The sequence below is a fragment of the Meles meles genome, chromosome 14 (assembly GCF_922984935.1).
Source record: "Meles meles chromosome 14, mMelMel3.1 paternal haplotype, whole genome shotgun sequence".
NCBI lineage: Eukaryota > Metazoa > Chordata > Mammalia > Carnivora > Mustelidae > Meles > Meles meles.
In genome coordinates, this window is record NC_060079.1 from 30,427,212 (window position 1) to 30,452,664 (window position 25,453).

Below are 25,453 nucleotides of genomic sequence, written 5' to 3' on the forward strand. Positions count from 1 at the left end.
GCATGGAGCCCCACCATACAGATGTCTGTCCCTGACCGAGCCAGCCCTCTTCCGCTGGACACTAGCTGTCACAAACCCTGTGGTCCCAGCTACCACAGTGAACAGACACAAGCTACCTACCTTCAAAGATGATTTCCTGTCCTTCCTTTGGCTCCTGTTTAAAGGAGGCTTAAGGATCGGGTTTGAAACTTGTCTTATACATAAAAATTCCCTGGGTGTTGTCAATGTCCAAGCACCAGCATCCCCCCCCCCCCCCCACAAACCCCTCCTGCCCCGGCCCAGGGAGCGGTTCCAGGGGCCAGTTGTGAATGACAGTGAAGGAGCAGAGTCACTCCCCACTCTCTGGAAGCAGTCATTCTATGTACTTGTCGGGATGCCGAAGTACAACATGGGCTCTCTGGTTTCTGTACTTCAGTCGATTGATGACAATTAAATCACATGGGGCACTGAGGGCGCCCATGTGGACCGTGTGCGTCACCTGACCTGTGAGTCTCACGTGCGCAGGTGGTGAAACGGGAGGCGTTGAGTTTTTAGGAAATGGCAAGGAAATCACTGTTCATGCGGGGCGGGGGCGGGAAACAAAAGTAGGTTCCTAAATATCCAGTGCCAAAGCAGGGAACAGAAGAGGCAAGCCCAGGAGAAAGCACAGTGTGTTTTGCTGAGTGCTGCCTGCTCCCCAGCATACCCCAAAACTAGGTTTTAAAGATTTAGTTTAATCCTTCCAGTTGGTGGGTTTAAGCCTCAGCAATCCAGCACCAGTATTTCCTCAGCCCCGGGTGTTCAGAGCCGGTCAGGCACTGTGCGACAGCCGCCGCCGCTGCCCACCCAGTAGCAGCCTCCTTGCTGGGGACCCCTGCCTTCGTGGCAGAAATGTGCTCACACTTTCTGTCATTGGCGCAGCACTTGTCATGCGGGCGAGCGGGAGAAAGGCTCTTTTGTCTTTTCCAACTGGCCCTTTGTTGTTAAGCTTCTGAGTAAATGCCGAAGAACCACGGATCGGTCATGTTTGAGCATCACCAACACATGCTAGTAAAGTGAATGTGGTTTATTTATTAAAAAAAAAAAAAAATTCTGAGTCGATACAGCCTTTTCTGCAGCCCTTTGCAACGCTCTCGAATGCGTTTCTCAGCCCGCGTGTATATTAACCTATAACCCCGCTGCCGAGAATTCGCGCCGGGTGCTCCCAGCAGACAGGGGCTAAGCCTCAACATGAGTTACAGTGGATAGGGCCAGGGAAGCTCAAGGCAAGGCTTACAGAAATCCCTTCAGTGGCCCTGCTTAAAAATAGCAGTGCAGGCCATAGCTTAGTGTTTTGACAGCTTAGATCAGCAGTTTTCTCGGCTGATACATTGATTGCCGTTTGGACTTCAGTCCTGCTGATCTAATAAAACATCACCGTCATAACAGAGAAAGTAAAAGGATCTCTTGTGGTCCCAGCCACTCGGGAAATAGCTCTACAGAGCTGCTGCTAGAAGGCCAGCCTTCCCGGCTGATGGCAGATGAAGTGACCTTGGGCAAACTGACGAATTCTATCCAGTTTTGGGGTTTGTTTTTTTTTTTTTAATTATTTAACTTATTCATCTATCAAGAGCTATTGTCTATTAACACTAGTTTGCATATTTTTACAAATACACATTTGTTTCAAGGACTACGAGGGTGCCTTCATAAATACCGAACCCAGACTTGTTTTATCATGTGGCAGGATCTCAACAGCCTAATTACGCATCACAACCTGCAATATTGGGGCACCTGGGTGGCTCCGTCCCTTAAGCGTCTGCTTTTGGGTCAGGTCATGATCCCAGGGTCCTGGGGTCACGTCCCACATCAGGCTCCTTGCTCATTGTTCTCCGTCTCCCTCTTCGCTCTTTCTCTCAAGTAAATAAATAAAATATCAAAAAAAAAAAAGTATCTGCAATATTGTTACACTAAGTGAATGGGTGTGCACAAAAGTTAACTGAAGTCTGGATTAAGCTATTAATATGCAAAAATCTCCTCATGCGTTTGAAAGGTTGTTAATATCTCACAGTTACCAGGCCTTCCGTCCTACTTATCTTAAATGTTCTTACTTTGGCAGCAATTGCTGACCATCCAGGAGGAGTTAAACAACAAGAAGTCAGAACTGGAACAAGCAAAGGAAGAGCAGTCACACACGCAGGCATTACTAAAAGTCCTCCAGGAGCAGGTAAGTGAAGGCAGCAGCTCCGTTTCGGACCCGTGCATCTCTCCTGCCCCGCCCGCACCCAGGCGCTTCTGAAGCCCGTCTGTGGTACAGTCTGCCTCTACCCATCACACCTCCTGGCAGCGTTGCTGCCTGGAATTCACAATCTGTCCTCACTCCTGCCCCGATGGGGACCACCCGAGCCTGCCAGCGACCTGTGAAAATTTCCTCCAAAAGACAAAGGGATTTTGATAAAGTTTAAAGTCTCAGAGATGCAGATATATGTCAAAGCAGGCCGCTAGTTTCCCCTTAAGTGTTACAGCGAGGAATGTGAGTTCAGCATTACCCATGGCACTCAGGCAGACATATGAATGGGAATGACTGATTCATAGGGATGTTAAAAAAAGAAAAAATCATCCCCGCCCATCAGGGCACTTATCTAACCACAGTGAGCAACAAACCTTTTCTATGAAGTTTGTAAATCTGACCGTTTCATCCCGGCTTTCTTTGATACTGAAGTGTGGCCTGACATTGATAAGTGGATTTGGAAGTATTGTCTTACAGCAGGGTAATATGGATTGCTGGGCAGCAGGGTGATATCCGAGCGAAATCTGAGCTCCCTATCTGCGCTGGAGAGCTCTTGAAATGCTTTCCTATTTCTGGCCTTCCCACGTTGCCAAGGATGGAATGAATGGTAATTGGGAGGCAGAAAAAAAAAATCACATAGAGTAACCCCAACCCTTTGGGGTAATCAAATTTAGCTTGTTTAACATTTTTTTCACCCACAGTGGCTTATGCGAAGTTTCTTTGTACCATAGAAATAACTTCAAAAGTGATATTTCTAAAAATATGACGTTGGGAGAATATAGCCAGCTGTGACTCAGTCACTTTACAAGTGGTTTTTAGATTTTTGTGGCTTGGGAGCAGGAAAATACAGTTTCCGTTTCTTTCCCCTGAAAGTATTAAGTGACTTTTGAGTGAAAAGTGAAGATGTGGGATGCTTCCCAAGCTTCGTAGGAACATGCTTTGTGAAACTGCTGATCATGCGATTACCACAGATTGAGTAACGGCGACTGAGGCTGAAGGTGTGTGATTTGGGGTGAAGTTCGATTGGATGGAAACTGAATTCTCTGTGACCGGCTAGCTAGGTGCCCCCAACTCCCTGGGCTTTCCTCCTCTGCATGACTGAAAGACTTCCAGAAGAGTAGAGCAGCACTGATTTGGTCCACATTTGCTTCTGATCAGACAGAGCTCTAAGCTTTCCAGTTCTGTGCTCTTCCTCCCTTTGCACCTCCTCCCCCCACGACTCCCCCCACCACCCCCCGCCTCCTCCCTTTGCTGGGATGGGGAGGGGTGGATTTCTCCTTTCTCCCATGGGAGTCCCAGAGGACTCCCATCTTTTCAGTACGTTGTCTTTTTAGACATGATGCTGTCGCGCATTTAGTAGACCACAGGACAGTGAAAACTTAACTTTTATATTCACTGGAAAACCCAGAAGTTCTGTTGACTTGCTTTACTGAGGTCTGGAACCGAACCTGCGATGCCTCTGAGCTATGCCTGTATTTTGATTTGAAGTCTGAGCCCCAGTCACAAAAAAGAGATTCTGAGGGTTGCAGAAAGCACTGGTATCTTCTTGGTGGGACCTGCATTTTTAGAGAGCAAAAAGCTCATACACAGGCAGTAGTGAAACATCACACTTCATCCCCATTCCTTAAAAAAAATGGGGAACATGAAGAAACTCCAAAACAACTAAAATCATTAAAGAGCTAGAAAATATGACTGGGAAGGAATCATTTTTAGATCTGCTGTGCTCATCTAAAGGGGATAGCTCTTTTCAAGCAAAGACATCAAAAGCACGTCCATCTGAGAAGGCACCACAGCAAACACATCTGGGTGCTCCTACTGTCCCCAGACTGTTTTTCCAAGCGCCCCTAGGTGGGTGCCCCGGTCATCCTTGCAACTGGGAGCACAGAGGACACATTCCTTCTGTCTCCTTGGGGCCAACCACCCGCGCACAGACATACGCTTGAAAACGCACCTCTGTACCGCCATGAGCATTGCCCCATTAGGCTTTCTTTGGACGTAGGTGGAGTAACTACATGTGTTCAGTGCCTGCATAGGTAGGCACTCCTGGGGAGTATGTCTCTGTGTGCCTAGTCTTGTTTTCGTGTACACACACACACACACACACACACACACAGGAAGAGACCCACCTTATTCTGAAGACCGAGTACTTTGCTATTCAAAGTGATGCCATTTGATGGGAATCCTAAAAAGAAAGACTAGCTCATGAGGGTAGACCCTTACCGCTGAGAGCCCCTGCATCATCCCCATCAGGGGAGGCAGGATTATTCCCCAGGTTCCCTAAGGAAGGTCCCAGCCTGCCCTATTTGTTAGGATGCAGCTTCTCTCAGTCCCTTCAGGCCCCACCAGCTCCTGCCCTTCACCTCCTTTCCAAAGCCGCAGCTTTTGACATCTGGAGCTCCTTCCCAAGCCCGGGTATCATCAGCCAGGACGCCCCTCCACGCCATCTGCAGGAGGGGAGCCGCTAGAGGAGAGAAGGATGGGCGGAGGCCAATGAGGGCAAAGCAGCGACCAGCCTGCAGGTGCGGGAGGGAGCGGTGGCCTGTGGCAGCTCCGGCAGAGGAGACCAGGGCAGGGAGCAGGACCAGTAGACAGGGAGTATGAGGAGAGCCAACAGCGAGTGTCCAAAGACAGGAGGATGTAGAGCATCAGGATGGAATCTTTTTACAAGGGAGGAGAGCAGTGGGCCTGTCCGTGCCAGTAAACTTGTAAAGGGTGGAACCGGCTTCCACGACATGGTCCTTTACTTCCACAGCAAAATACCAAAGTCTTCCCTTGCTAAGCCGGCTTTGTGTCACGGAAGCAGAGCCTCAGGACCTAGCGTGAGCAGAAAGGGTTGGTGAGGAGAAGGGGGTGGGGGTAAAATCCCTATAAGACAGAAAACTTTCGCCAGGAACACAGAGAGGGTCTTGAGTCCTTCCGTGCCTTGTGATATTGGCTGGTCTTGCTATCACTGTGGGGCTCATCTGCTTTTCTCTGCTTTTCTTTTTTAGATTTTATTTATTTATTTGCCAGAACAAGATCACAAGCAGGCAGAGAGGCAGGCAGAGAGAGAGAGGGAAGCAGGCTTCCCGCTGAGTGGAGAGCCCGATGTGGGCCTCTATCCCAGGACCCCGAGATCATGACCTGAGCCGAAGGCAGACGCTTAACCCACTGAGCCACCCAGGTGCCACCGTCTGCTTTTCATGTCTGTAACATATTGTAGTTATGTGGGGAAACATCAGTGAGGGAGCCCTGAAGACCAGTGGGCGCAATTCTTGTTTCTCAAGTGGGAATGATGTGCAAATGAGCCAAAGAGCCTCTGGTCCAGAGTCCGCTGCCCCAGCCTCAGCATCTTCGTGTTACCCCTCCTCTGGCAAAGCCCGTCTCTTGGCCCGGAGAGCGTGTGGCTTTATTGCTGAGAATTGGACATTGTCTTTAAAAAAAACAAGACACTTTTGTTTCAATATGTACAGATAATCAGAACCAATATTCTGGATCAGATGCACTGTCAATATACATGCATTTATTTTCTTCTTTTCTTTCCAACTTTAAGCATTTATTTCCTGCCATGAATACTTTATTTTTGGCATAAAAAAAGATGATGACGAAGCTGCTGCTTCCTAAGCACTAATAAGGCAGGAAGAAATACTGGTCGGCAGCTGCGAGGTCTGCTCACCCTTTGCCCTTGCTCTCTGCTTCCAAATGTCTGCTTTGAGCCGGGCGAGGATAAAATGCCAATTAAAGGTTTCCAGAAATCTCCTGATAACGGATCACTCCTAAGCCTTCTGAGAGAGTAAAGAGAGTAGTGTTTTCAAATGTTCACTGTTAAAAATCTCATTTGAGAAAGAGCTTTTCTTCTGATGCCTCAGTGACCAAGGAAATGTCTTCCCAATCCTTCCTTTACAAAAAGAAGAAAATCATCTTTTTTTTTCAGGCCTCCAGAAACAATGCCAGTCATTCAAATATGTTCTCAAGGAGGACACATAGAGTAGCACTGCAGCATGTTAGAACAACCGAAAATACATCATTCACGAGTAATCGTTAGTATAACATCATTTAGCTGGTGGCAACTTGCAAACGCTGCAGGGTTGAAATTAATAGCAATACAACTAGGAAATGAAATCATTTATTATTCTTAAGAACCAATTTTATACATTTTATGCCTATGGAACTGCTTTCTAATCTTATTATTTAAAAAATAATGACCAAGACCCATTTATTTTTTGCCAGCCATTAAGTTTTATAAAGTATTGGTCTCCGACTGGTTTCAATAAGACTCATTAGAATTATGTGTTCCATCTGTTTTTTTTTTCTCAGAAGTTTTATAAAGTGCAACCTCAAGATAAATCAGAAGTAACAGGATGATATATACTTGACAGATATGCTTGCTTATTCATTTGGGCATTTTGTTTTTTCTTTTGCAGTTAAAAGGTACCAAGGAATTGGTTGAGACCAATGGCCACAGCCATGAGGACACAAATGTAGGTACCGCTCACCTGATATTTGCTCTTGTTGCTTGATGTTGGTTGAATGCCCACAGGTATGTGGCATTTTATTTATAACACCAAGGAAGTCAGAAGCCCTACCTCTCAGTGGCTTATTAAGATTACTGTGAATGGTTTGGCAACAAAGTGTGGAAGACAGGTACTGCCGTTGTTAGCTGAGATTAGCAAACGTCAATTTCAAGGTACATGAGCCAATCTCTATTGTAAAAATTCTCATCTCAGTGAATTTCTTTGAGCTCTTTATATTTTCAAAGCTATACACTAATGATGGGTTGGGAGGGCAAATGGAATGAGACCAAACAGGGTACTAAGTTGTATATTGCATGTATATTTTATTAAGTTTGCTTGTCACTGAAGATGGAAATGAAATGATTGTTATGCTAGAAAGGATTCAGAGCAAACTCCTTCTCTCAGAAAAGCCTTTGAAAGCATTGCCTCTCTTTGTTTCTGATCAGAACAGTAGCATGGTCCGTCCATCTTCTTGATACAAGATCCCAGTGAGCACCCTGATTTCCTCTCTGTTTTCCTTGCGTATCCAGTTGCCAGCCTTAGTCAAGTACTCTCTTTGCCTTGGAAGGTCCTCAGTCTCAGATGGAACATTATTCCGTGTAGATCATTGTCTCTCCCTGGGTTGGATAATTTTGCTTTTGTCTTTTAAAGATCTGATATCTGTATGTATTTGATTATCCTCATCACAGAAAATGCTTACTAAGCAGTTCTTTTCATCTAACACAGAATCAGACATGGTAATGAATGCCTGATTAAGCTAGAGCTAGGAGAAATTATACATTTCATGTTCACTCTTGTTTTAATTATATACTGCGGAAAGCCTGACATCCAAAGCACCAAAAAATCCCTCTTAATAGCTGTTGTTCCTACTAAACAGATAGTTAACGTCTGACATTTATTGAGAACCTACTGTGTACATGGAGCTCTGCTAAGTGCTGGCAGTGGGGACCGTTACAAGGAAACGTAAGGCTTGCCGTCTTCTCTCCGAGAACTTAGAACTCAGTGGAGGAACGAGGGGACACTTGAGTGATACATAAGATGTGATAAGTGTACAGGAACGTGAGGCAGCTGTGACATGATGTAGTTTGAAATCTGGACTTTGCGTCTTATTAACCGTGCCAGTTGGGGCAGGCAAGCCCTCCTGAGCTTCATTTTTGTTTGTAAAACATGGCAAAGCCACCCTCAGAAATGTGTCATGATGTTGCAATGAGCTAAGGCACGTGGGAACCTTAAGGTGGTGGTATTAGGGTTTCCTTGTGGTGGATAATTAAGAATGGCTTTCCATTCTGGGTGGCTCAGTCAGTCAAGCGTCTGCCTTCAGCTCGGGTGATGATCTCAGGGTCCTGGGATCAAGCCTGGCATCAGGCTCCCTGCTCAGTAGGGTGCCTGCTTCTCTGTTTCCTTCTGCCCCGCCCCCTGCTTGTGCTCTCTCTGTCTTCTCTGCCAAATAAATACATAAAATCTTAAAAAAAAAAAAATGGCTTCCCAGATCTGTGGGATTTGGGTTGGCTCTGAAGAATGGAGAGGCTGAGAAAGTAGAAAAGGAGAGGAAGACGCTCTCTACAGGCAATATTTCTACCGAAGTATTTTCTCTTCCTACTCAAATATTTCATAAGCCCCATTCTTACCCTAGGGCTTTTTTCCAGGGTTCTGTCCTCCAGCAACACATTGCGATGTTCTCAACCAGAAGCTTCATGTGCTCTCCCCTCAGTCAGTACCTCTGTGCCTTCCAAGGAAGCTACCATAAATCCAGCAAGCCAGCCAAAACTGCAGTATGCCTCAGTTTCCTGGCCTGTAAATGGGGATGGTGTTACCTGCCTTTCTTTCCATAAGGCTTATGGTGAGAAGGAAATGAGAGAACAGACGTGGAATTACTTTGTAACTGTGAGGTTCTGAGCAGGATGTAGTTACGATTATGGGCTCATCTGTTGGTTTAATTAAATTGACGATACTTGTGAAGATAAGCCTACCATAATATCTAGTCCCTAGGCTCTCATTTTGAGAAATGTCAAAATCCGTTCATTATTAAATGAAAAAAAATGGAAGATCATCTTTGAGGTCTTTTCTTCCTAAAGGGAAGTTTTTAGCTTTGAAAAATTCCTCTCTGGAATCCAGGATATGGGCTTTGTAATCAGCAGAAGAAATGACTGTTGGGAGATGAGGTTCAGGCCAAGTAGGAGGGAGGAGCAGCATCGTGACCAGGGACGGGTGAAATATTTGTGGAAGGCTGAGCCCAGCCACACTTGCTGGTCACTGCTCATGGCCACGGCCTCACGGACCAGAAGGCTGGGTACTCATCATAATCACTGCCTGGTCATTCAGGGGTTTCCCAGTAAGTAGGCTCTTCACTTGTCTTTCTCTCTTTTGTCTGTAGTGTTGTCTCCTTTGGGCAGTTTCTCTACCACCTTCACTGGGGTGATGTGAATGAAAAGAAACAAAAATAAGTTATTTTGGCCACAATGAGAAGCCCCTGAGCAATATCTTATGAAGATATTTTTAAATGTCTGCTATGAAGTCTGTGTCCCATCTAAAGTTTCCACCAGCTCTGCAGTGGTAGAAGGAATCAAAGCTTTCAAACCAGACTGAGAGGTTTTAAGTCCCATTTTGGCCCCTGAATAAACTTGTGACCAGAGCAAGTTATTTGACCTTTTTGAACTTCACCTTCCCTATCCATAAGTGTGCTTAGGGAAACCAGATACATAAACACCAGGGTCAGACTGCATACTCAGCATCAGTTCCCTCTCTTCACTTAGCCCCATGACGTGTTTAATGTAGAAAGCGGAACTTTGACAGGATGGATTTTAATGCAATTCATGAGGTTTAAAGCCTCTGGCCCAGAGGTTACTGACAAAGACATATAGATTTTTTTTTTTCATTGTCATTATTCACATATGCAGAAGTTTTGCATATTATTAATTAGTAACAATTATACAGGACTGGTGCCGGCTTAGCTGGATATTCTTGTGAGAGTTGACAAGTGCTTTTTAAAAACAATACATTTTATTGTAAAAGAAGTAGTTTGTATGGAACTGGAAAATTACAGAAAAAAATACAGAGGTAAAGAAAAATCACTTAGTATTTCATTACTCAGAGGTAACCATGTTAATGTTTTATTTTCCTTCTCTCCAGTCATGTGCATATATATGACCAGAGGGAAAAACCCATAAATAAATATTATCATATTATTTTCAGTTTTGTACCTTTTTGATTTCTCATTATATCTTAAGTATTTTCCTTGTCACCAAATGTTCCTCAAAGACGTGATTCTTAATGACTGCGTAATGCAGATATGCAATAATTGAACCACAGGCCTATGTGTTAGGCATTTAACTTCTCATTTTTTCACTATTATAAATAGTGCTGTAATTAACATGCCCGTAAATCTTGTTCGGCATCTTTCATATTTGTTTCTGGGGGATACCGTATATTAATAGCCATGTCATCAAGTCTGGCAGGGAGCGTCAGACTTACAGAATTGTTAGCATTTAGAATGTCGTAGAGCAGATGTACACTTATGGTATCCATTAGTGGTCCTGAAGGGACCCATAAAAATATGTCTAGTCTTGTAATTTACTGACTCTGTTGCCTTAGTCCCAAGAGTTGTCAGGCTTATGGGATGTTAACCACACGTAGATTTGGTCTGTTACTATTATTTCTCCACTGTGTTTACATTTTATTGAGCAACAACTCTCTGACCATCACCACCTTGTCTGGTATTCCTGAGGTCCCCAAACCGAAGCGCCTTAAAAAACCTACCCTTGTCCCCTATCACAAGATCTGGAAGCTCATGTGCATGAGAAAAGTTTTCTGAGGTCTGATTTAAAACCATCAGAGCCAGAAACTGAGATCACCTGCCAATACCTTGCTTTCCAAGAGCACTGCACTTTCTGATTTTAAATAGGTTTTTCCTTCTGTTTGGAACTGGATATGTTAATGACAGCTGGGCAGTCCAGCTTTCTAAGTGTAGCCGAGTTTAGCCTTGATCACAGTTCCTTTAGAAATTTCAGTTATTCCAGACCTAGTTTCCTTTCCTAAAAAGCAAACTAAGAATTTCCTTTTTATCTCTGTCTCTGAGCTATCTCCTAATCCCCAGAACTGCTAAACAAATAGCCTGGCCCCTAGTAATTATATATAACAGAGACCAAAGTCTAAAAAAAAAAAAGATCATCTGTGCTCATCTTGCATCTCTTTTTTGATGACCTTCTCCCCAGAGCTATCCCCACCTATGATCCTTACATGTGAATGTTTGGTGAGAATGTGGAGGGGAAGAGAGAGGATGCGAGAAATGTAGAAAGAATTTGGAGGAGTCAAGTACAGTGGTGGCTGAAGCCCGCAGTTTTATGAACAATTTGGTCTAAGAATTTTCCATGAATTTCCACTGTTTCCACCCTTGTGTCTGCTATAGTAAAGCCTAGACACCATAGTCTTTTGGTTGCCCAGTTCAGGCTCACACACTGGAGTTAGAGGAATCATTTGCAACCTGTGAAGAGACTTTTAATTCATGATACTGAAGGTTCCCACTGTCAAGTACAACACCCTTCGCACCGAACAATAAAACAAAAACACAAAAGAGAAAAGACTTTTCAGTTTTTCACGCTGCCTCTGTAAGAAAGTAAATCCTCAGAGTTGTCTTTAAATCTGTCAAAGTAAAGATGTTAGGAGTGTGGAGAAGAGATAACTGTGTGAAGAACATTCTTCAGGTTTTGCACACCACAGCAGAAAGCCACTGTTAACCCTGTATTTTAATGATGTCTGTGGCGGAACTTCCACAAGGGTTGGGTCTGTTGCCCAGTTTCGGAACGTGGCTTTCTTTCATCCTTGAGGCTGGCGAACACAGTAGGTAAAAATATACACTGGTGTAGTAAATAAGGCAGGAAAGAAGAAAGGAAAGCCCCACAGGAGAATGGGCCCATATTCTCAAAAGGCTAAGACACCTTGGCGCCATCCTTTCCTTCCGTAACAACTTGTTACCTACCTGCTCTTGGGGGTCCCCCTGACCTGGAACTGGAAGGGGAGCAGATAAGATGGAAGGAACCACTCTTCCCACATCTCATCCCACAGGCTCTATGAGGGCAATATGTGCCCCTGACCTGGCGAGCATGAGCCTAGCGGGACTGGGGTGTGAGACTACAGAGGTCACACTTCCTCTAGCCATGCGGACCTCTTCTCACCATGTCCTACTGCCCTCAGCCTTATGGAGTCTCTGCTTTGTCCCGCCATCCTCTTCTCACTCTGTTAATCAAGTAGTCTTTGAGTGGGGAAGCAGGCAGCAGAGTATTAGGGTTTGGAACAAGTCTCAGCACCAAGCGGCCTGGCCTCAATGCTGGCTCTGCCCCTTACTGTCCAGGAGACCTTGAGTGATCACTGCCCCCTTGTACCAACATTTTTTTCACTTCTAAATTGAAGTTAATTTCACACCTGCTTCACAGGGTTCATTGTGAGCATGGCATAGCAGTGCAGACATGGTTGGTACGTGTTACGTATTGTTATTACCCTGGCCTTCCACAGGCCAGCTGCTGCGCCACAGGCTGGAGATCCATCAGTGAGTCATGTCAACATGGTTCTAGCCCAGGGGGAGCTGACCTCCTATCACACACCCTACCCTTAGCAAAACTTGCTCGTCCTATGTTTCAGCCTATCAGGGCTCACTCTCCACCATCAAGTTAGTATCACAGCGGGCATCACAGACTTGAGGTAACTTATTTGCATGTTTCCAGTAACTTTCTGGAGATGAGTCCTTTATCAGAAGGACTGGCCCCATGGAGAGAAGAGTCTGACAGGAATGGGATGTGCTATGTAGATACACAGGGAGCTTTAGGACCCTTGAGAAGCTCAACTGGAAAACCAGCAACCACTTTGTCTTTCTTCAGGGAGACATGGACCCACAGTGTAGGCCTGAGGGAACCCTTGCTCGGGAGATGTTTGAAATCAAGAAGGTGGACTTGTAATGGACTAGAATTCCCTTTACCTTGTAATATACAACTCTGCTCATATACCAAATGCTGACTTCCAGGACTTGGTCTTCTCCTTAAATTACAGCTCCTGTAGCATCGTTGCGTGCTCCCTTCCCCATCCTCATCCCTCCTACCCCCTCCTGCCACAACACAGCAGCCTTACGTTATCTGCTGTGAATTAACCACATGTTGTGCTGTTACCATGAAATCCGTCATTCTGTCTTAAAAAACCCACACACACATCCCAACCCTGTACCCTTGAAAGGGACCAGTGCCTGGAAAAGGCCCTGTACCACTTTCTGGCTCGCACAGAGCCCCAGGGAAGGATAAGAGGGAGCTGCCATCAAAAATGGGCAGAAGCTGGCTTCATGGTCTGTGCTTTTGTTTCCAGTAAACACCTGAGACGTTATCTTAGCAAACTCCTCACTGCCAACCAACAGTGTGTTTCCCCAGCTGGACCTGGGGGCTACGGTTCTGTCCTTTTTGTCAGGATGGGAGTTGACTTGGCAGTAGCTGCTTGGCCAGTAGTGGATTTGGAGCAGGTAACGAAATAAGCACATGTCCAGTAAAGCTGCTGGTTTGGCCTTAGAGAAGTGGAAATACCTTCTTTCCCCAGGCCAGGTTAGAGAAGAGTAAGCAAAAGAGACCTAAATTTCAGCTCTATGTAAAATGGTCTGACACGGACATGGATACCAAGATAGCTAAAGCCAAGATCTGAAACAAAAGTTTTTGAGCTTGAAGAAACCAAATGTACTTTCCCTGAAAGGCTGAATGATCCTGCCTGGTGCAGAAGCAAAGGAATTATTTAAAATGGAAGACCGGTGACAAATAGAGCCGATCTACATACCTGTGAATGCTTCTTTTCTTAAAAGCACCATCTGTTTTTGTGGAAAATTTGGAAAATGCAGAAAAATATAAAGAAAAAGAAAACCACCTGCAATCTCACCATTCAGAAATTGGTGTTTCCACTTCTTTGTAATTCCTTCATCTCTGTGAGCACACGTACACTCGTCTACCACACTTGAAGCATATCCCGTTGGCAGTTTATAGCCTATGCTTTTCCCCTTATAAATCATTAGGCTTTCCCCCATGTTATTAAGTATTTTTTTAGTTATGACTTTTAATGACGGCCTCATACTTCATGACACACATATGCTCTAGTTTTAATCAGTTCCTGCCATGGGACCTCAAAATATTTGTTCTTGCCGTCACAGACAGTATGCTGTGAACATTAACAACATACTAGTTAATTCACTTTTCAAATGTGGGAGATTCTCGTTTGAGTGGGATTTAGGGACGGCGGGAGATCCACGGATTGTTTAGAAATGTTAGCGCTCAGCACCTATGTGGTGAGTGGTGAGATACATAGCCAGTTCTAACGTTTGGGTGTTAGCGCGCTGAAAGAGACTCCTGAGTTCCTCAGCAGTAGAGGAAATGCAACTCCCAAGAATATTTGCCTTCTGAAGAGAAAGGTAAACGATATATACTTGATGAATTATTTAGAAGAATAATAGCAAGACATGATATTTGGGTTTTGTGCTGTGAACGGCAGGTCAGACTTCTTGGCGGTCTCGGGATTATGGAGTCTGTTCTCTGTGTGGATCCCAGACCCAGGCACACAGAACCAGGCCACCCCTACCCCACTGAGGCTTGTCCACCCTCTGGAGAAAAATGCATGAGATTAATAAGAGTGATCAATTAAAAACAAAAAGAGTTCTAATCCCAAATAAAGAATGAAAGTTTTATTTCTAATGTGGCCAAGATTTCTAATACGGCCAAACCATCAACAAGAGAGGCATGCATAAGCATGCAGGCATGACTTGAGTGCAAGAAACATCATTTTAAAGTCAAAGAGACCCAGAGGGCTTAATCACAGCTCTATGGCTTAGCGCTACCCGATACGCTGATCAAAAGTGAATAGGGAGAAAGTCTGGGAACATTTGTGGGTAAAACCCTGGAGTCCAAAAGCTGAATAGAAGCAGAAGTTTGTTCTGGTGCCTCTTGAAGACATTAAGGGAGAGTCCCAGGAGCCTCTGAGACGCAAACAGCTTCGGTTCCCACTGGCGCAGCACCAAGAGTAGTGGTCTGAAAAGAGCATGGAGCAGGGACTCACCAGCCTGAAAAGGTCCCTTCTGAGTCCTGTCTCTGTGGTGCCACGGGGCTCCTGAGAATGTTAGACTATTCAGTGTTCTTGGGACCCCCCCCCCCACACTTCTAGTTCATGCTGATAGTGCAGGAGAGCAGGAAGGGGAGAGGTGGGAAATGCCACAGCCAGCCCGGGGTCAGCAGTGGTGAGCTCCCCGTCTGCGACATGGGTCTCGTCCAGGCTCAGCCAGAGGCGCTCTGTGACATGGAACAGAGCGGGCCTTCCCCGTTTTCACACATGCTGCTCATCTCCAGACCTCATCCATTATCCTGCCACATAACTCACTGGACTGTGGCATTTCTTTGAGGAAATGTGTAGGAAGATGACAAAAAAGAAAAGTAGGTGGAGAGATGGGAAGAAGCAAAAGGGAGATGAGGGCGGGAAAGGCTGCGACAGGAAGTTTTCCTGTTCCATCATCTGCTGCTGCCCACCAGCCCCTCTCAATCAGCCCTGGCGGGGAGCGGAGCGGGGCCTCGGCCGGCACACACGCCTTGCCAGCTCTGCCTGCACGGAGGTCTGTTTGTGGCTGCACGGATGTACACACTTCGTGGAAACTTGATCCACAAATCAGTTCTTGAACTCGAAGCAAAAAAGCTGAGGTGCTAATCTGCGAATGAAGGATTGGTGGGCTTCCTGGGAGTAACTACCAAGGCTGGACCTGGAAAGATATCTGTTCGACCCACGACAATCAGGGGAAACGTGCTCTAAATCCTTCAACCTCAAAACTCTCCCCAGCCTTGAGGGAGACCCCTCTCTCCATTCCCTCCCTCCCTCTCTAGGGCCCAAGAGGTGGCAGTCCACCGGGCCGTGGAGGGCTGTGAGTCCACTGTCCGCCAAGTGTGGCTCCCCTCCCTGTCCCAGCCCCACACGTGCGCAGAGGGACGCCCACCCTAGCTGCTCTCCTGGGCACCAGAGGCCCTGACGTAGCCACCTGTAACTGAGCAGTGTATTCAAACCTCCAGGCAGGTTGTGAACCTCAAACTCTGGCTTTAAATCTAACTTAGGGTACCACAGAATTTCAGCAGACCAGACCTCCGGGTGAATGCCCTCCACGTGCTCCTGCCTCAGGCAGAGCACGCGCTGAACTGGGGAGGGAAGCTGGTGCTCACAGAAGAGGCCATCATGGCTTAGATTCATTACAGAAAGATGGGGGGACTTCTGGAGGAATGAGGGAGTAGATCTGAGGTGTGTGGCCGGCAGGAGCACGGAGGTCTCTGCGGTCACCCGCCTAGGCAGCAGCCCGCCTGTGAACACGCCCAGTCCCTCGGAAACTGGCAGGCAGTGCCTGGTCAGGTATATGGCCGCTGTTCTCCAAGACCTCTGCAGTTCCCCCGAGGAGACTCCCCAGCTTTAGACCACTTCATCTTTTTTTTTTTTTTTTTCAGATTTCTGTTCGTTTGATTTTTTTTTTTTTTTCCAAGAAAATCCTATAAACCTCAGCCTTTCCAGCCCTGAAATTGCCCTTGTAGGGGAGATTTGTGGCTTCTGGTGCTCGGTATCACCGTCATTTTTATTGTTATGTCAGCTTTCCCATGAGATTACAGAGTGCCTTTGTCTGGACCATTTCCAGACTGCTCAGTGTATGCTGATGAGCTAGCTAGGTTTTGCCTGCCATGCAGATTCCACCTGTTTGTAAGGCCAGCTCAATTGCCATTTCTTGGGGCCTTATCCTAAGATTGGCCCAAATCAGTTAGCATCTTCTCCAGGTTCCCATGGTATTTAGCAGCCTTCCAGACATTCTGAACAACCCATGATGGACCTACTGCCTCAACTCAGGCATAAGTGCCTTAATGGCAGGTGATGTTTGTATGCCTTATAGAACCTACCATAATGATGAGCCGACATAGGCGGGTATGTTTATATCACAGTTAAAATACCAACTGATGATTTAATTGATGTAGAATTTTTTTTAAAAAAGATTTTTATGTATTTATGAGAGAGAGCAAACACAAGCAGGGGGAAGGGCAGAGGGAGAAGGAGAAGCAGGCTCTCTAATGAGCAGGGAGCCCAACGCGGGACTTGTTCCTAGCACCCTGGGGTCATGACCTGAACCGAAGACAGATGCCCAACCAACTGAGCCACCCAGGCGCCCAGCTGACGTAGAATTTGTGGCAGCCTAGAACAGCTCTGTGAGTCCACTTGGACTGGTTAGATGAGAGCTGCACACGCTTCCTTGTGTATTTTATCTGCAGGTGATCTTGAAGGTAAATGGATTCCATTCCACTTCACTTGCGTACAGAAGGGACACCTGGGTGGCTCAGTGAGTTAAGCATCTGACTCTTGATTTCAGCTCAGGTCATGATCTCAGGGTCATGAGATTAAGCCCCACATCAGGCTCTGGGCTCAGTGCAGAGTCTGCTTGAGATTCCTTCTGTCCCTCTCCCTTTGCCCTTCCCCCTAGTCACATGCTCTCTCTAAACCAATTTTTTAAAAATGTGTACAGAAATCTCATAGACTATGAAAGTTAGAGCTGAGGTGGTAGGGATCAATCAGCTAACCCTTACTTTATGGATTTTAATTTAGTATGTGTTTTCTTGCCTAAATATGTGCTTATGAGTCTACATTCTGGAAGGCAGTATTTCTCAGACTTTAGCAAGCAACAGAATCTAATGGAGAGTTTCCTAAGACTAACTAGAGTTTCAGATTGGGCAGATCTGGGCTGGGCCCTGCAAATCTGCATTTCTGATAAACTCCCACATGACGCCAGACGACACCCTGCCTAATTGCCACCTGCTTTCTACCTGCCCAGATCACGTGCTGCCCACAGCACCCAAGGCCAAGCCATGTTATAGCTTAGATCACACTTTATTTTACTATCTTTTACATGCCTGTCATCCTCCGGACATGTACATTCTCTGAGAGCAGAACTACTGTTATTCATCTGTGAATCTCATCTAGCACAAAGCCTACCACAGACAGAGTCAATGCTCAAAAAATATTTGATGAATGTAAGCATGGTGGAGGCCCAATAAATTCCAATCAAACTGTGTCTAGGGATCTCATTTAGTCCAAATGTGGAACTTTTCTGCCATCCAAACCCCCAAAAGAAAAGACTATACAGTTAGTAATTGCCAGACTCTGGTTCATAAGGAAGCACATGCACTCGGAGAGCACTCAGAAGACAGCAGACTTCCAACGAGCATGTCCCCCCTCATGCAGGTACCAGGCAGTGCAGTGTTGTAGGCACAGAGCTGTGTGGGGAATGGAGGCCACCACAGCCCGGTCACTGTCCTCAGGGAGCAGCTGACAAAAAAAGGGAAATCACCAAAGACTGGCTCTCAGTAAGGAAGGAACATGGGGCTTGAATGAAGTGAAGTCATGATTCCCTGAGAGATGACTCAGACAGAAGGTCGCACACGCCACACTAATAGCTCCAGAGTCTGATTGGGTCCCAGTCTTAGAGCCTTTATTTTCCAGGTCCCTGAACTTAGGAAGCTGCTCACCTTATTTGAACTTCAATTGTTCCATCTATAAACAGGGATAATAATCGTACCAGGATATGGCATCTACCAAGCATTCAGCAAGGGCTACATATTAGCATTATCATCATGACCATTATTCATGTTTTTCGTTATTCAGAGGACTTCATATTACACATGTACTGTTCTCTGGCAATCCAGACACTCTGTTCTTGGAATATTTCTCGTGTTGCCTAGGCAGGAACACAGAGGAGAGAACTGGACTTCAGTGTGTTGGGGAGGGGAGACTATTTAACATTTACTGAGATCTCATAGTGTGCCTGGCCAACCTTGTGAAATTTGATTTTACTTTAGTAATAATTAAATGTCTTCCTCATTTATCAGATTGCATCCCATCTATTCTTATGACCTAATTTACTGCTATAAAGGTCAAAAAAAACTCTGAATTTTAATATTATCATTAGTAATGTAAACTCAGCAGGTGAAAATTATGATAGTGGGTCCTTTGTAGCGGAGAAAAATAAGAAATGTCATACTGAGAAATGGACTAGGAAAATAACATGCCAAGAGCACCATAATACAATTAATCTCTACCAGCAATAGAGTCAGTATCATACAAGATAAATCAAGCCAACTAATTCTGGATGCACATACATACATTTAGAAGTAGTTCACTTGAGTTTCTTCTGTTTGGAGCTCTGCTTTTATTGGTTAAGGAGATTTTTCATGTCAGTACTTCTGCAGGCTGTGAAGGGTTTGTACTGGTGTAGGTATCATGGTGCGTGTTACATTTCTTAAATATTGAAGAGAAACACAGGGCTGTGTTTGAGATCAGGTGTATTGGGGACCAACTAGAAATGGCACATAGGAAACTCAAAATACTACACCATACACATTAAATAATGAATGGAGTTATTGGAATATGAAGGAATTTTTTTCTCATTTTTAGATCATGTGTATTTAATAGGACTGTCACAAGACTGTGTCAAAGAAAGTCATTCATTTTGCCAGCTTGAGAGCACAGCGTAAGCACGGTGTGAACTGTCATACCGATAACTAAGTTATGATGCAGGCAGCAGTGATGCTCTTACTATTTAACGGGAAACACTACAAAATTGAAATTAGTCATTCCTGTCAAAGTCTCTGTTCTCTTTTAAAAGTACACGTGGAAGAATTCCTGTTTTTCAAATAAGAACCAAACAGTAATGTGTGTGTGTGTGTGTGTGTGTGTGTGTGATGTTCTATATATGTGGGGGGGGAGGGTTATGTAGAAAACGTAAAAGGTAAATATCTGAATGTTAAGACTGCTTATGTCTGGGTAGAAAAGTTTCTGTTAATTTAACTATTTCCTTTTATATTTTATGATTTTTTCAATGATATTGAAAATATATATATTTAATTTGTAATGAGAAAACCAAGAAAGATTATCACTAAGGATTAAAGTGAACTGGAGAACTGCCTTAAATTTTGGAAAGGAAAGGAAAAGAACAAAGTTATAAGCTTATAATGATCTCCAAAAAGAGTCAGTATTTAAATTAAAAACATATTGGAAGCATTAATAATGTATATAAACTAAAAATTAACTTTTTTACTTTCTCCAACCTGAGATAGTAAAGCAATGATTTACTTGAAAATGATATTTCACCAAATGCATTTAGGAACCAAAAGAATAAATGCAAAACAGTTGAAGCAACGGTGACTGGCCTTGTCACTGTCCACTGGATATGCTCCTCACAGTCTGCTTGTAAATCACTCCGGGCCAGGTCCTGACCAGATCCTCTCATTGCCTCTCAGTCTCACATATGATTATCCTCTCTGTCTGTAGTAACAGGTCCATCCAATTGATTTAACTCAACAAATACTACTGAGAGTCTCCTACTGACTCTTTCAAAAATACTGGTTGCAGATGTCCTGTGTGCAAGGGACTCTGCCAGGTACGAGGGACGTTGTCCCGGTGCAGAGAAATGCTTGCTGCTAGAGCAGTCCCACAAAGGCCAAGCAACTCTTGAGGTGACAAGGAGCACTGATAATACTACTGGGACAACAGGGGTGCTATGGGACTGTGCAAGAGGGAGAGAGACAGATGGGCTGGAAGTCATTCCTGGCGCAACCGCTCTCCAGAGCTGGTGCGCCAGATTTCCAGCTGCCCTTTTAAGACCTTAAACCCAGAATTTCTGAATTATTGAAGCCTGTACTTCTCATAACTCTGTGCTCTCTGATTCTAGTATCATTATTCTGCTAGTCATCCAGACTTGTTTTAATTTTTTTTTTTTTTTTCTAACTCTCCTTTGCTCTGTTTTGCACACAGAATCTGTCCATTCTTTCTTTGGAATGGCTTCTATGCCTCCCACCTTTTCTCTTTTCCTACCACGTCAATGGTAGGGGTGTAGCTGGAGCTACATCCAGGGTATGCCTGCCTGAGCCTCTTTACCTGTTAGCTAGTCCTGCCTGTGGCCCACACTTGGTCTGAAGTCCTGCTCTGACCTGGGCCCTCTCCCGCCTACCTCCTCCAAACCAGAACATGCATGTGGCACCTTCTTTACTGGCCCCCTGCATTCTGCTTTCGGAATTTCTACCTGTTACCCAGGTCAGGGTTCCAAGTCACACTTGTCTGAAGGAAGTCCGTCACCATCTAACAATAGCGGGCAGCCAGGCCCCATCCCTGCTAACACTGCTTCTCTGCCAGGCCCCTGAGGCTTTCTGCCTTGCTCCCCTTTGCTTTCATGATTGTGCAAGAGCCGGGGCTGGCTCCAAATGGGTGAGCCCTGGAGGCAGTCCTCAGAAAAGGATTTGATCCTAGTGTTCAACAGGCATTTTTCAATTGACAAGGATTGTAAAAGGTATCAGCAGAGCATTTAAGAAAGGCAGCCTCGCACTGTAGTTAATGATGCCTCTGGAGTGAGATATCATTTGTTCAAATATGGCATCTGTTTCCTACTAGTTGTGTGACTTTAGGCAAGTCATTAGCCTCTCCATGCCTCACTTTCCTCATCTGTAACATGAGAATCCAGAAATACCTCATTGGGCTGTAAGAAGGATTAAATGAGTTCATATTCATAAAGCTCTTATAATACTACCTGCACACAGTAAGCACTATCGAAGTATTTATTAAATAAATATAACCAAGAATGACCTGAAAGGAAGGCTACCAGGAGAAATCCTATATCTGGATTCCTCTGGCACCTAACCCACACTGAGCTTTCACTTGTCTTTCTTAAAAAGGTCCCTTTTATAATCTGTAACCAGTTCTCAACTATCTTCATCTTTGCCATTGGAAGTCTTAGAAAACACAGTTCTTGGAGTTGTCTCAGGACGTAACACATGTCCTCTGGGTCAAGCAACTGAACCTCAATGAAGTGGAACATCTCAGCACACAAAATGGGGTTGCAGTGTGTGTGATGCAGCTGGCGGCAGGAGCCCGACATGTCCACTCACACGTAGTCTCTCTGAGGCTCCCCTCATGCAGACCCTGAACACCAGTGGCTTCTGAGGAAAGGGCACAAGGCAGCAGGAGCCCATGACCCTTGGGACGAATGGTAGCAAGCTTTAGTAATTGATAAGATTAGGGAGATCTTGCTGCTTCCTACCCACAGAAAATTCCTGAGATCCTGCTCACTCTTGGAGACTGATGCTTTCTTACATTTCTTTGAGCCGTAAGAAAATTTGAAGCTTATTCAGTTACTCGTTCCCATCAATCTCTTTCTCATCCATTTGCTTTTTCACTGTGTTTCTCCCTCTGCTTCCTCTTTGCTTTCTGATTCTTTTTTTTTTTTAGTTTTTGATTTTATTTTATTTTTATGTGCCCCAGGGGTATAGGTCTGGGAATCATTAGGCTTACACATTGCACAGCACTCATCATAGCATATACCCTCCCCAATGTCCATAACCCAGCCACCCTCTCCCTACTCCCCGCCCCCCAGCAACCCTTAGTTTGTTTTGTGAGATTAAGAGTCTCTTATGGTTTTTCTCCCTCCCAATCCCATCTTGTTTCATTTTTTCTTCCCTACTCTCTACAAACTCCCACCCTGCCTCTCAAATTCCTCATATGAGGATCAGAAAGATCATATAATTCATGATAATTATCTTTCTCTGATTGACTTATTTCGCTCAGTATAATGCCCTCTAGTTCCATCCACATTGTTGCAAATGGCAAGATTTCATTTCTTTTGATGGCTCCATAGTATTCCAGTGTGTATGTGTGTGTATATATATATATATATATATATATATATATATACACACACCACATCTTTTTTTCTTTTTTTTAAGATTTTATTTATTTATTTACAGACAGAGATCACAGGTAGGCAGAGAGGCAGGCAGAGAGAGGGGAGGCCGGGAGAAGCAGGCTTCCCGCAGAGCAGAGAGCCCGATGCAGGGCTCGATCCCAGGATCCTGAGACCATGACCTGAGCGGAAGGCAGAGGCTTAAACCACTGAGCCACCCAGGCGCCCCTATGCCACATCTTCTTTATCCATTCATCTGTTGATGGGCATCTAGGTTCTTTCCATAGTATGGCTATTGTAGACATTGCTGCTATAAACATTCGGGTGCACATGCCCCTTCGGATCACTACATCTATATCTTTAGGGTAAATACCCAGTAGTGTTATTGCTAAGTCATAGGGTAGCTCTATTTTCAACTTTTTGAGGAACCTCCATGTTGTTTCCAGAGTGGCTGCACCAGCTTACATTCCCAACAGCAGTGTAGGACAGTTCCCCTTCCTCCGCATCCTCACCAACATCTGTCGTTTCCTGACTTGTTAATTTTAGCCATTCTGACTAGTTTGAGGTGGTAGCTCAGTGTGGCTTTGATTTGTATTTCTCTGATGCCGAGTGATGTGGAACACTTTTTCATGTGTCTGTTGGCCATCTGGATGTCTTCTTTGCAGAAATGTCTGTTCATGTCTTTTGCCCATTTCTTTTTTTTTTTTTAAAGAATTTATTTTTATTTTTTATTTTTTTTATTATTTTTTTTGTATTTTTTTTTAATTTTTTTTTTTTCAGCGTAACAGTATTCATTGTTTTTGCACAACACCCAGTACTCCATCTTTTGCCAATTTCGTGACTGGATTATTTGTTCCTTGGGTGTTGAGCTTGATAAATTCTTCATAGATTTTGGAAACTAGCCCTTTATCTGATATGCCATTTGCAAATATCTTCTCCCATTCTGTCAGTTGTCTTTTGGTTTTGTTGACTGTTTCCTTTGCTGTGCAAAAGCTTTTGATCTTAATGAAGTCCCAATTGTTCATTTTTGCCCTTGCTTCCTTTGCCTTTGGCGATGTTTCTAGGAAGAAGTTGCTGCAGCGGAGGTTGAAGAGGTTGCTGCCTGTGTTCTCCTCAAGGATTTTGATGGATTACTCTTGTCTCATATTGAGGTCTTTCATTCATTTTGAGTCTATTTTTGTGTGTGGTGTAAAGAATGGTCCAGTTTCATTCTTCTGCTTGTGGCTGTCCAATTTTCCCAACTGCAATTGTTGAAGACACTATCTTTTTTTCCATTAGACATTCTTTCCTCCTTTGTCAAAGATTAGTTGACCATAGAGTTGAGGGTCTATTTCTGGGCTTTCTATTCTGTTCCATTGATCTAGGTGTTGGTTTTGTGCCAGGACCATGCTATCTTGATGATGACAGCTTTGTAATAGAGCTTGAAGTCGAGAATTGTGATGCCACCAACTTTGGTGTTCTTTCTCAAAATTCCTCTGGCTATTCGAGGTCTTTTCTGGTTCCATATAAATTTTAGGATTATTTGTTCTATTTCTTTGAAAAAATGGATGGTATTTTGATAGGGATTGCCTTAAATGTGTAGATTGCTTTAGATAGTATAGACAGTTTCACAATATTTGTTCTTCCGATCCATAAGCATGGAACATTTTTCCATTTCTTTGTGCCTTTCTCAGTTTCTTTCATGAGTACTTTATAGTTTTCTGAGTACAGATTCTTAGCCTCTTTGGTTAGGTTTTTTCCTAGGTATCTTATGGTTCTAGATGCAATTGTAAATGGAATCAATTCCTTAATTTCTTTTTTTTCTGTCTTGCTGTTGGTGTATAGAAATGCAACTGATTTCTGTGCATTGATTTTATATCCCAACAGTTTGCTGAATTCCTGTATGAGTTCTAGAAGTTTTGGAGTGGAGTCTTTTGGGTTTTCCACATAAAGTATCATATCTGCAAAGAATGAGAGTTTGATTTCTTCTTTGCTGATTTGGATGCCTTTAATTTCTTTTGTTGTGTGATTGCTGAGGCTAAGACTTCTAGTACTATGTTGAATAGCAGTGCTGATAGTGGACATCCTGCTGTGTTCCTGACCTTAGGGGAAAAGCTCTCAGTTTTCCCCATTGAGAATGATATTTACTGTGGGTTTTTCATAGATGGCTTTGATGATATTGATGTATGTACCCTCTATCCGTACACTCTGAAGAGTTTTGATGAAGAAAAGATGCTGTACTTTGTCAAATGCTTTTTCAGCATCTATTGAGAGTATCATATGGTTCTTGTTATTTCCTTTATTGATGAATTGTATCCCATTGATTGATTTGCAGATCTTGCAGGCCAGGAACAAATCCCACGTGGTCATGGTGAATAATTCTTTTAATTTACTGTTGGATCCTACTGGCTAGTATTTTTGTGAGAATTTTTGCATCCATGTTCATCAAGGATATTGGTCTGTAACTCTCCTTTTTGATGGTGTCTTTGTCTGGTTTGGGGATCAAGGTAATGCTGGTCTCACAAAATGAGTTTGGAACTTTTCCTTCCATTTCTATTTTTTGGATCAGTTTCAGGAGAAAAGGTATTAATTCTTTAAATGTTTGATAGAATTCTCCTGGGAAGCCACCTGGCCCTGGGCTCTTGTTGGGAGATTTTTGATGAAAGCTTCAATCCCCTTACTGGTTATGGGTCTGTTCATGTTTTCTTTTTCTTTCTGCTTCAGTTTTGTTTACAGACATAGTTTATATGTCTGTAGGAATGCATCCATTTCTTCAGGATTGTCAAATTTGCTGGCATATAGTTGCTCATAATATGTTCTTATAATTGTTTGTATTTGGTGTTGATCTCTCCTCTTTCATTCATGATTTTATTAATCAGGGTCCTTTATCTCTTCTTTTTGATAAGTGGCCAGAGGTTTATCAATCTTATTAATTCTTTCAAAGAATGAGCTCCTAGTTCCGTTGATTTGTTCTACTGTTCTTTTGGTTCC

General features: G+C 44.1%; 1 protein-coding gene across 3 annotated transcripts in view; it reads left to right on the forward strand.

The window, feature by feature from the left end:
* Window positions 1-25,453, forward strand: part of ENOX1 (ecto-NOX disulfide-thiol exchanger 1) — a 581,569-nt gene that overhangs the window by 504,922 nt on the left and 51,194 nt on the right. For all 3 annotated transcript variants that reach the window (XM_046028124.1, XM_046028126.1, XM_046028125.1), the window contains 2 exons: window positions 2,075-2,182; window positions 6,649-6,705. In XM_046028124.1, the coding sequence (XP_045884080.1) occupies window positions 2,075-2,182; window positions 6,649-6,705 (165 nt within the window). The remainder of the gene's footprint in view (window positions 1-2,074; window positions 2,183-6,648; window positions 6,706-25,453) is intronic.